This window comes from Podarcis raffonei, chromosome 1 (assembly GCF_027172205.1).
Source record: "Podarcis raffonei isolate rPodRaf1 chromosome 1, rPodRaf1.pri, whole genome shotgun sequence".
NCBI lineage: Eukaryota > Metazoa > Chordata > Lepidosauria > Squamata > Lacertidae > Podarcis > Podarcis raffonei.
Window position 1 is genome coordinate 93,535,846 of NC_070602.1, and position 11,385 is coordinate 93,547,230.

At 49.7% G+C, this 11,385-nt stretch overlaps 1 protein-coding gene across 1 annotated transcript; it reads left to right on the top strand.

Moving 5' to 3' along the window:
• The first annotated feature begins 1,270 nt into the window (after window positions 1-1,270).
• On the top strand, window positions 1,271-10,994 carry C1QL2 (complement C1q like 2). The gene is made up of 2 exons (XM_053404937.1): window positions 1,271-2,387; window positions 9,624-10,994. The coding sequence occupies exons 1-2, from the start codon at window positions 1,683-1,685 to the stop codon at window positions 9,801-9,803; spliced, it is 885 nt and encodes a 294-aa protein (XP_053260912.1). The 5' UTR covers window positions 1,271-1,682; the 3' UTR covers window positions 9,804-10,994.
• The last annotated feature ends 391 nt before the right edge of the window (window positions 10,995-11,385 follow it).

Here is an 11,385-nt window from a genome sequence, read left to right on the forward strand (position 1 = left end):
GTAAAGACTTACAGCTCTCCATCCTAAGACTCTGGCAAACTGCAGCTCAAGCTCTCTTTCCACCCCTCTCCTCTCTCCTGCCCTCCAGCTTGAAGAAGAGCTCTGCAGCACTCAAAAGCTTGCTCACTGCTTTGTGCCATTTTAGTTGCTTCAAATAACGGCATTGCCCTGCTCCGATGGCAGGGTCCCCTCGCGCATCAAATCGCGCTCTTCCTCCATCCGTTCCATTCGCGGAGGCATCGGGCAAGCAAGTCATAATAAGCAGCGGGACAGAGAAAAGCACGCAGAAAAGCAGAAGAAAAAGAGGCAACGAGGCAGAGTCGCGATAGCCATTTTTTTGGGTGGGGGGGGAGAGCAGGAAGAAGGGCAGAAAATAAGAGGCAATAGATTTTTTTAAAAAAGGTCTGCGAGTACTGAAACTGACTCCAGTAAGAAGGGGCGCGGGAGCAAAAGAAGCCATGCAGCCCATATCTCCTGTTCAACTTAGGGGTCACGTCTAGGAGGAGGGGAAATTCGCCGGGTTTGCAATTTCGTCGCAGCAGGCTCTCTTCCTCTTCTTCTTCTTTCTCTTCCCGGGCTGTTCTCCGAAAAATTTGGTCGCCTGGTGGTGGTCGGTGTGGCCCCTTGGCAAGGACCTTGCCTTCTCTCCCCTCCCCCCACCACGCAGCTGGCCAGATGTGATCTCCCTCTCTCCCTCCCTCTCCCCAACAGTTCGCGCGAGGTAAAGGAGGACTCTGGCGGTGAGTGTCTCTCCCTGGACAGACCGCGCGTCTCTTGCTTGCTCATCCGTCAGGGGGGATTGGAGGGAGATTTCCCCTCTGCCGGTATTTGCAGTTTTGGAAAACGGGAACTTCCTTGGTAGAAAGAAACAGGGGGGGGGTACCAAATCCTCTGACTCTTTGCTAAGCAGGAGGGGAGCAGGGAGGAGAAGGAGGAAGAGGGACGATGTCCTAGACGCTTGGTGAAGGGGGGGGGGGAGGGAGGGAGGAGGCTCAACACATCGGGGGCGCTCGCTGGTCCACCTGTTTGCGCGACGCCCGCTGAAAGCTGCTGCGCCCGCGTCCCGCCTGCTCGAGGGCAGCGGAGGATGTTCGAGGGAGCGCGCTAGTGAGTGCGCGCGTGTGTTTGTGCAAACGGTCTGTAAACCCCCGAGGGAAGGGGCGAGGGGTGCGGAGGGGGCTGGCTGGATTGCGATGATGTGATCATGATAGGGGAAAGGGAAGGGGCGCTGTAGATTGGGGGGGGCGGAGGGAAGAAGAGGTCTCCTCTACGTCAGTCTAGTCTAGTCCGGGGTCTCCCTCCTCCTCCAGAGGGATAAGCGACGGAGTCTCTTACTCCTACTCCTCCTCCTCCTCCTTGTCCTGCTTCCCTCCTGTCTTCGCATCTCAGTGATGCCACCATGAAGGGCATCGGTAGAGGCGGAGGGTGCCCCCGGGAGGGTGCCACCCTGACGGGCTGATCGGGACAGGAGGTGGCCTCTCGCTCGCCCCGGGCTGGGGGTTGGTTGGCCGCGACTGACTCGTCTTTCTCCTGCTTCTTCTCTCCCCCCACCCCGGCAGGCAGGCTCGCCGTCGAGAGAAGTCACCATTACTTCGCCCAGCAAGGAAGACCTGTTGGCGCTCGCTGCCCGGCTCTGGCAGAGGAGGAAGCGGCTGGTGGCCGCCGTGGGGATCGTCCTGGCCATGGGCCTCATCCTGCTCATCGCCGTCCCCATCCTGGTGCAGGCGCCGTCCAAGGGCCAGGCGCACTACGAGATGATGGGCACCTGCCGCATGATCTGCGACCCCTACAGCGCCAGTAGCGCTGCCGCCGGACCGTCCAGCCGCCCCGGAGGCACCACGGCCGCCCTCGAAGCCATGCAAGAGCTGAGCGCCAACCCGCCGCCGCCACCGCCGCCCTTCATCCAGGGACCCAAGGGCGACCCCGGCCGTCCAGGCAAGCCGGGGCCGAGGGGACCCCCCGGGGAACCGGGTCCCCCGGGCCCTAGAGGACCCCCAGGCGAGAGGGGCGATTCTGGGAAGCCGGGACTACCGGGGCTGTCGGTGCCCAGCATCGGGGCCCCCGGAACTGCGACGACGGTTGGAGGTGTGGGCTCGGGCATGGGCGGCAGCAGCAGCAGCCCGGCGCCGGGAAGCGAGGTGACCGGCGCGCTGAGCGCTGCTTTCAGCGGCCCCAAGATCGCCTTCTACGTGGGCCTGAAGAGTCCCCACGAGGGCTACGAGGTGCTCAAGTTCGACGACGTGGTGACCAACCTGGGCAACCACTACGACCCCACCACGGGCAAGTTCACCTGCCAGGTGCGCGGCATCTACTTCTTCACCTACCACATCCTCATGCGCGGAGGCGACGGCACCAGCATGTGGGCGGACCTCTGCAAGAACGGGCAGGTGGGTGCTGGGCACGGGCCGGCGGGGAACAGCGGGTCGGGGGACCCTGTCTTCGCCTCTGTATGTGCGTGTTGAGGGGATGGGAATCCTTCCTCCGGGGACAGTCTCAGACGCCACCTAGTTAGCTTGGAGGCATGGATGGGTGGGGTGGGGTGGGGTGGGGGATAGCTTCTCCGAAGCTGTCAGCTAAAGGGAACGCTGAACTTGGGGACAAGGGGATCTTTGGGGCTAGTCCAGATGTGTAACGGCCCGGTTGGCTCTTGGACTGATGGCTGTAGCCTCACAGATCGAACGACGGGGCGAGCGAGAGAACTTTCCTATGATCCGATCTAAACTCAAAATACATCTCTCTCGCGCGGTGCAGTCAGTGTTGAGATCAAGCGACGTGTTAACAAGCCCTCCAGATAGCCCAGCCGGAAAAGGGGCTCCCGATTTTAGTAAGGAAACTCCCCCCCACCCTAAAACCTCACTTCGAAGAGGCTCCTAAATTAAAGGATTTGATAAAAGGAGGTTCAAGATCAAGGTATCTCGATGAGCTGTGCCGCTTGAAGTCAACTGCCCATTAGGGGACAATTCTGGTGGGTGGGTATTTCAAGTATAAAATAATTTTATCGCACGCACCCAGAGTGCCCCAGTGGTGCAGCTAAGTAATTTAAGACCGGGGTGAAGTCTTTTTAGATGGTAATGTGTGTTGTTTTTCACTTACCTCAAAATGTGGTAAGAAGTCAGTCCTGCTGCCTTTGGAGACCCTCTTACTCTGAGAGCAGCCCTGAACATCTACCCCAAAGTCTTGCCCTGATAGCACTGAGAATTCCCAAGAATTCACCAACTTCCTCCTTGAGACCAAGAGATTTTGACACCCGAGCAGGTGTCAATGACCTCAAGACATCTCTAAATGAAACCCTCCCCCCAACCAAGAGAACTTCCTGTCAAATCTTCACCAATGGGAAGCCCCACAAATGCAGGGAAATATGCATTTGGGTATTTGCACAATGGGAGGGCATTTGGCGTAGACAAGTTGAGGGCAGAATACTTAAGGGTCTTCTTTCCCACACCATCTTCACTCCAAATTATCTTCTTCAATGTCTTCCTGAGGGAGAAAAAGGGGATATGTGTGTTGGGTTTGGTTACAGGCATTGTTATGCAATACAGTTAAACCGGCAGGAAGTCATCTAAGAGAAAGTTTGCATGAGATCTTTAGCACTCAGGCTTCATTGTGATGGGGACAGGGACGACCATCTGTTCAAATGGGAGCTGAGTACAGGACTTCAACCCACATGGAGACTCTTGATCCCCTTCCTTGCCCTTCCTCCTGCTTAAGATTTCATCCTTGGAGACTGGCATACAGGCTTTCTACTCTCACCATCCTGAATTTGTTGAGATCTTCGAATCATGTGAGGGTGTGTGTGTCTTGCATCATGCATGTCAGGGCCACCATCTGTGAAATCTTACTTCAAAGAGAGGCTTCACAGCCTGGAGACCTCCACCCAAAAGGAGATGGATAGGCTAACATGTGGAGATCTGACAGATTTGAATGGCTGCATGTGAAGTAGAGACATACCCCTTGACTGTATGTGTGAATATAGGAGCTTCTCAGGCTGTTGTATTTGCTGCATCATGGAAACCGTGGCATGTCCTCTCCTCCAGTTGCATGTTCAAGGTTGCACAGCTAAGGGAGCATGAATTGTCACAGCAAGGAGAAAGAGTTTTGGATCTTGTGGTAGCTATGCTCACCATGTTTCAGAGATCCAAGAGACTTCAAGCCAATCCATGCTTATTGATTCAGCATGTATGAAATGGTCAAGAACAAGCATCTGGTGTCACCCCAAACATAATGGGATGCTTTCAAAGTAGTGCTAAAGAGAACTTGCGAGGGAACTTTCTCCTCTCTCCTCTGTTCTCCCGTAAATCTATTCTGGGCTTCCCCCTAACCCTGCAGAGAGTAGATTTGGGGACAGGGCAGGGCACTTGTGAAGGGAGAAGAGGGAGGAAGGTCATTTTATACTAGCACTAATCCTAGCTGAATATCACCCAGTCCTTTTTCAAGGAAGCAGTTCACACATTCAGCTCAGAGTCAGCAAGGGATGGAACATGAGTTACACTTGCTGTGAGGAGGCTGCTGAAAGTGCCCCACCCTCAGCATGATGTGTAATCCTCATTCTGGCTGTGACATCTAGGGCAGGGATGGGGAACCTGGACCCTCCTGATGCTCTTGAACTCCCGCACCCATCACTCACAGTTAGCATAGTTAATGGTCAGGGTGCCAAGAGTCGTAGTCCAGCAAGATCTGGAAGGAAACAGGTTTCCCATTCTTGATCTAGAAGTACCTACTCCATGGATTGTCATCTCTATGCTGTGAGTCTCCATGCCTCTTCTCCAGGTTCCTGGCCACTAGTGATGGTGTGGAGACTCACAACATGGCGGTAGCAACCCATTTGATAAGTAGTTCTAAGTCATTAGAGCCATGATGAGGACCACTCAGAATTTTGGAAAGCACCTTCATTTGGGGGTAGTTCTTGAAGTACATGGGATGAAGGCAGAGGGGGAACTTCCCCATTGCACGGTCCACTTACCTGCTGTTTTCAGAAAAGCATGGGGGGATGATTTGGCAAGAATGGGGAAGAGTTGGAGTTAGTGAGGCTCATGGATTTCTAAACTGGGCTCTTAACTGGAGCGTTGGTAGAAAGTGTAACTTGCAATCCATGAGGGGCATTAACCTGGTCTCTGGTTGATCATGTTGCTGCTGCTTACATGAAGGGAGGAGAGATGGGTGGAGAGCTAACCAGGTACTTCTGCTGATGTGTTTGCATTGTGCCTACCTCTCCCCCTCCCCCTCCCCTCTAATTCCTGGTACGTGGCAGCAATGTGACTGACTGGAAGTCAGGTGAGCTCTGCTGCCCCACTTTGCTGTCCACTGCTGCTGCTTCAGGCGAAGCAGATGCTCTGCTCCTGAGCTATGGCCCCCACCCACAGTTGCCCCCACCACTGTTAGACAGTGGAGGCATGCTTAGAAGGAGAATTTCAGCTTCAATATCCTCTCCTCTGCACTCAGAAAGAGATCCTAAGATTGTAAATTTGACCCTCCTATTTATAGGGTTGGAGGGGCAGGGAATGAGAGCTCAAGCTAGGACCTTCAGTCTAGGGGCCCAATTTATTTTTTAATGGAGGCCTGGTAGATCCTGTCAATCAAAGCTTGCTAAAGCTTTGTGCTAGGATACACTGAGATCTCCAATCTGAATCCCTTGGCCTAGGACCCAGATTTTGAGATGGAGTTGAGGAGGCATTATCCATCTAGAAGTGAGGGGAATCCTTCAACTAGTATTCTTACTCCAAGATCTGCCACAATTTGAAAAGGGGACAATCCCAGTGTCACTATGCAGTTTCTTTTGTAATAAAAACAGACACCCATTACCTAGGATCTTCAGCAAGAAGCCTTGGGTCACCCTGGAGGCAAAGTCAGCATCTTGATTCCCCAATGACTCATTTCTGTGGAGAATTCTGTGCTCTATGCTTTCCCCTTTGGCATCTTCTCCCAATCCATGCTCAGCCTGAAGAGCCTAAGTTCTGATACCTCTGGTGCTTCCTGGCTGTCCTTGCCACTTGCTACTATGGTGGCTTCTATTCCTAGAAGCATCCTAGTTTTATGGCTCCTCCTCCTATGTGGACAGGAAATGTTGGCCCATCTGCCAAAACTGAGCAAAAAGAGAGGAGGATGTGCTTGCATGATCCAAGAACTACCACAAAAATGTTCACTCTTGTTACTTACACCTGCTGGGTGCAGCTAGGGTTGGACCTTGGGGTTGAAGCCAAGGATCCCATAGTGCAAGGGACTTCCTAGAGACCACCCACAGAATGGCAGATGATGGATGAAGAGTCTAACAGCTCTGCATCAGGACTTGCATTGGTTTGGGCATGCCAGGACCCACTGGGCCAGACACTGTTCATCACAGCATCCTTTATTTGCTTTTAAGTTTCAAAAGCATTTTGTACTCACTGGGTGGTAGCTGGGCATATTCCCAAGGAAATGTGTTTGCTATCAAGGCTGCAGAAGTAAACCCCATTTTATTCTTGACGTCTTAAAGAGACGGTGTGAGACTATGAAAAGCAGGGTCTAAAATTGCCTGCACCGCTGTTTACACTTGCAAGTCCTTTCTATATGTGGGGATAGAAAAGAAGTGGACATTCCTTCCTGCTCAATGGTGTTGCAGGATGGCCCAACTCTGTGGTGGCCATCAGCTTCTGGCCTCAACTCACTTTTGATTTACACACTCCTTTTCTCCAGAACCATGGACAGCTCTCCTGAGCCCTTCAGGATCATTGAGCGACTACACAGTCATGCTAAAACCAATGTGGATTCCATTCTCAGAATATTAACATTTCTCACTTGCTCCCAACTGCAGTTTCTTCTGTCCGTGATCTCATGGAGAGGAATTAGTAGGAGGGAAATCGGAAGACTTCATAGATGTGACCAACTCCTGTAGAGAGGCAGGCCTAGGGGAACGTTGCCACCTCTGCACTCTCATGGGTGTAACATTCCTACCCAGGAATTCCTCACATCCACAATGTCCCCTGCTGATTTATTACTACATTTATACCCCATCTGTCTCCTGTTATGGAACCCAAAGCAGTGTACAAGTAGTTTCCAGATGGTCACCCTGACCAGACTCAGGCCTGGTTAGCTCCAGCCTCCAGACCACACCATAGAATCTTTGTGCATTAGACACTTTTCACTTAGTAGGAAATATGATATCTCATTTGGAAAGCAGCAGCTATTAGGGACGCGGGTGGCGCTGTGGGTTAAAGCCTCAGCGCCTAGGACTTGCCGATCGAAAGGTCAGCGGTTCGAATCCCCGCGGCGGGGTGCGCTCCCGTTGCTCGGTCCCAGCGCCTGCCAACCTAGCAGTTCGAAAGCACCCTTAAGTGCAAGTAGATAAATAGGGACCGCTTACTAGCGGGAAGGTAAACGGTGTTCCGTGTGCTGCGCTGGCTCGCCAGATGCAGCTTGTCACGCTCGCCACGTGACCCGGAAGTGTCTGCGGACAGCGCTGGCTCCCGGCCTATAGAGTGAGATGAGCGCACAACCCTAGAGTCTGTCAAGACTGGCCCGTACGGGCAGGGGTACCTTTACCTTTACCTAGTGCCCACAGAAGGATGGGCATTCAAGGGTGGAAGCTTTGCTGAGTAGTCACTTGGGCAGGGAGATAAATTACACCAAGGAAAGAAAGTTTTCCTTTGTTGCCACAGAATGGACTGCACCCCTGAGCAAGTGTGAGGTGCAAAAAGGTGGGGAGAGGGATGAAACTTGCGGAAGTGAAACACAAGAGGAAGAGGAGCCTGTGAGGATTTAAAGGAAGGAGGGGAATGCAAAGGAGAGGCCATCAAGAAAGGGAAATGGTCACTAATTCACATAGCGGTGGCAACGCAACATATTGATGTGCTCTGATACATGTTTGAGCATTTGTAAGCCTGGTTTATAACAATGGCAAAAGAGATCAATACAGTGACTTCACCTTATCAGCACTACATTAAAAGGAACCTTCCTGGGTTATTGCAAAAGAACTTTAAATATTCAGGCCAAGGAAGGAGAATGCCATTGAGCTGTCCTGGGATTTCACCACTGGTCCATTCATCTGTCAGAGGATTATATTGTATTGCATCTCTCTCTCTCTCTCTCTCTCTCTCTCTCTCTCTCTCTCTCTCTCTGTGTGTGTGTGTGTGTGTGTACATGTAAAGAAATGTGAAGAGATGTATATTTTGAGATGGGGCAACCCAGTTGAATGGGCACGGTATTATTATTATTATTATTATTATTATTATTATTATTATTATTATCATCCCGTTGAGGCTCATTTTACAAAAGGGTGGGGGTATCTATCTTCAAAATAAATAACACATAATGAATATTGTATGACTTTAAGTAGTAACGGCTGCCCCCAAGGAATCCTAGGCACTGTCATTTGTTAAGGGTCCTGAGAGTTGTTAGGAGACCCAATCCCTGTTTCCAGGGAACTCTGGGAATTGTCGCTTTGTGAGGAGAATAGAGGTCTCCTAACAACTCTCAATGTCTTTAACAAACTATGGAAAGCCATGACTGTTTAAAGTGATATGATTGGGTTTAAACGATATTGAGCAGTTGGGGCCTAAATTGAAATGACAGAAAGTGAGGAAAGCAAAAGTATATAGAAGAGAAGGCAAAGGAGAGGGTGAAGAGGAGGAAACCATGAAAGGTTTTATGGAGATGGGATGAGAGAGAGAGAGAGAGAGAGAGAGAGAGAGAGAGAGAGAGCGCTCTACTGTGGCGACCACAGCATGGAGATGTTTGGCAGTGGAATAAAGTGCCCAAGGAACCTCCATCAATGGAAGTTTTAAGAGACAGGCTGAATGGGCATCTGTCTGTGAGGATTCAAGCGAAAAGAATATTTCTAGTCAAGGAGGTTAAACTATATGTCTTTTACTGTCACATTCAATGTTCTCATTGTATACAACAATGGAGGGAAAGAAAAAAGGAAGGGATACTGTTGGAAAGTACAGATAAGAGACAATATAAGAGAAGAGAGGGTAGGAAAGATGATATCTTCACTGTGAAGGGCAGACATATTGGGGCAAATGGGGAAGGTCAGAATAGGGTTCATATGAAGGGGTGGTAATAAGTAGGTGTGGCCCTTCTCCCCTGAGAAATTTCACTGGTCATGGGCACTGCTGTGAATTTCCTTAAACCTGCTTTGATGTTTTACCTGAGGAGGTATTTCCAAACTTGCTTTGATGGGATGTATGCAGCTTTCAGTGTTATTGAAACTGTCTTATGGGCACCCCTTTGACATTCCCCCAGGAGCTTTGCCAGTGGAGGACGGAATGCTCACATTTGCTTCAAATCCCACTTTCAGGAGTCATTTTTGTGAGAAGGTGAAGATTGTTGGAATTGTAGTAAGATAGCAGGAAGGGGTGCATTTGGCATGAAGGGGAGAGAAAATTATTTGAACGTGTTTTGGCATCTGAGCCTACCTTTCCTTGACGAATCATACACGAGGCATTTTGCAGATAGAAATATTGGTCCAGCTGTTGATCTTGAGCATCGGGAATGATGCTTGCATGAGAGGGGAAGGGAGTGTGTGAGGAGAGCGTGGGCGGGGGCGAGAGGTGGGTTGAGAAATGCATAGTAGAGAAGGCTTGAGGGCAGACCACGGAAGCTGCAAGGTGCTGAATCCATCTTCCCTTTTGGCATGATGTGCTTTGCAGGTGCGGGCGAGTGCCATTGCTCAGGATGCAGACCAGAATTACGACTACGCCAGCAACAGTGTGGTGCTGCACCTGGACTCTGGGGACGAGGTGTATGTCAAACTGGATGGAGGCAAAGCCCACGGAGGCAACAACAATAAGTACAGCACTTTCTCTGGCTTTCTTTTATACCCCGATTGACAAAGCCAAGTGTACCAAGGCGTGGTCCTTCGCCTCATTCCCCTGCCACGCCTTTCCTGGGGGTCTACTCTTCAGGTCACTTTAAGCTTCATTCTAAACAAACTCTTACGTTTCATTGATTGAAGTGTGGAAGGGAAGCAGACGGCTTTTCCCTTCCAGCCATTGATGTGTTCTATCTTTTTGTGTGTATCCTGTTGTTCAGATTACACTATGAGACGAGCAGGGCTGAAAGCAGTAACTGGTTAATTAGCACCATGAACCAATCCATTCATTTATCACATTTTCTTCTAATGTGGAGTTAAATCCTCACTGTCTCTGGTGAAAAAGGTGTTCCAGTACTGATGGAAACATTGTTGTGCAGTTATCTGCGCAACATCCCAGGATTTTAAGAATTGCCTCTGTTGTTTAATTATGAGACTATGTAGCCTTCATTAAGCAGCCTTGCCTCAGAATCTGTGCTGAGATAGCACAGTACCTGATTTTTTTTTTTGCCAATCTGTTACATAGAAATAAAACAAAATTGCACCACATGCAAGCCCGTATTGTTGAGCCACCAGTACGATCAATAAATTTCCAGCCCAGCTCTCCATGATCACAGGTGGCTTACAGTCTTGCTGTCGGAAAGCCTATTCCATTGCTGAAAATAAGTCAGGACTCAATCTCCAACTTCTGATGAACAGAGCGGGTGCCTTGCCATTGAGTTAGAGTCTCTCCGTTGATTCCGGAAGCAGTTAAAAATGAGGTGTCCATTGACCCAACCAACTTCTTTAATCAGTGGGTACTGCAGCCATTTGTGTTCTATCTAAAACCAATCAGGCCACTATGTGTATATGAAGGACCCAAGGCAGAAACCACTTATACACAAAGCAGAATGGATGGGCCTTAGCACTTTATTTCTCTTTATGTACAATCATTGCTTTTACTAAATGTCTGGAGAACAGGACAGAATTATTGTGACACTGCATTGGCCGTTCGTTATGCTGCTTTGTATGTAGGGGATTCAGATATAACTGTTTTAATTTATACTCTATAAATATATATTTTATTTCTTTATTTCTTTCATCCACCCTTGTGCAATGCAATACTTGTGTGGGTGATGGTATTGAAAAGTTTAATCTCCTGTCTTAAAAGCAAATGAATGAGGAAAGAGAAAAAAAAAGAAATAACACATTAAATTATCTTTTTTGACAATGGTTTTCTACTGTGTCTCTCTTCTAATGTTGCCTAAGGGAAGGGAGAACAGCTGGCAGAATGGGAGCGAGAATTAAAAAAACAACAACTCTTTAGGGTGTGTGTGTTTGTCATTGAAATCCCTTGACCTGTTGGTGTGGACAACCTCCCCTTTCTCTTTGTTGGCAGCACTGCCCAATCTGGATAATAATGATCAGGCTCATGAAATTCATGAATATAAACCTGGAGTTTGCTTTCCTGGCTCCCTTGAATCAAAGCAAAATGAGGGACCCATTAGCACAGGGGAAGCTTTTTCAGATTCTGGGTAGCCAGTGGTGGTCAGAGCTCGAGGCCTAAGTGGGTGAAGCAACTAATATGAATTTACCTTTGTACAAGCAGGCTAGTTTCTACA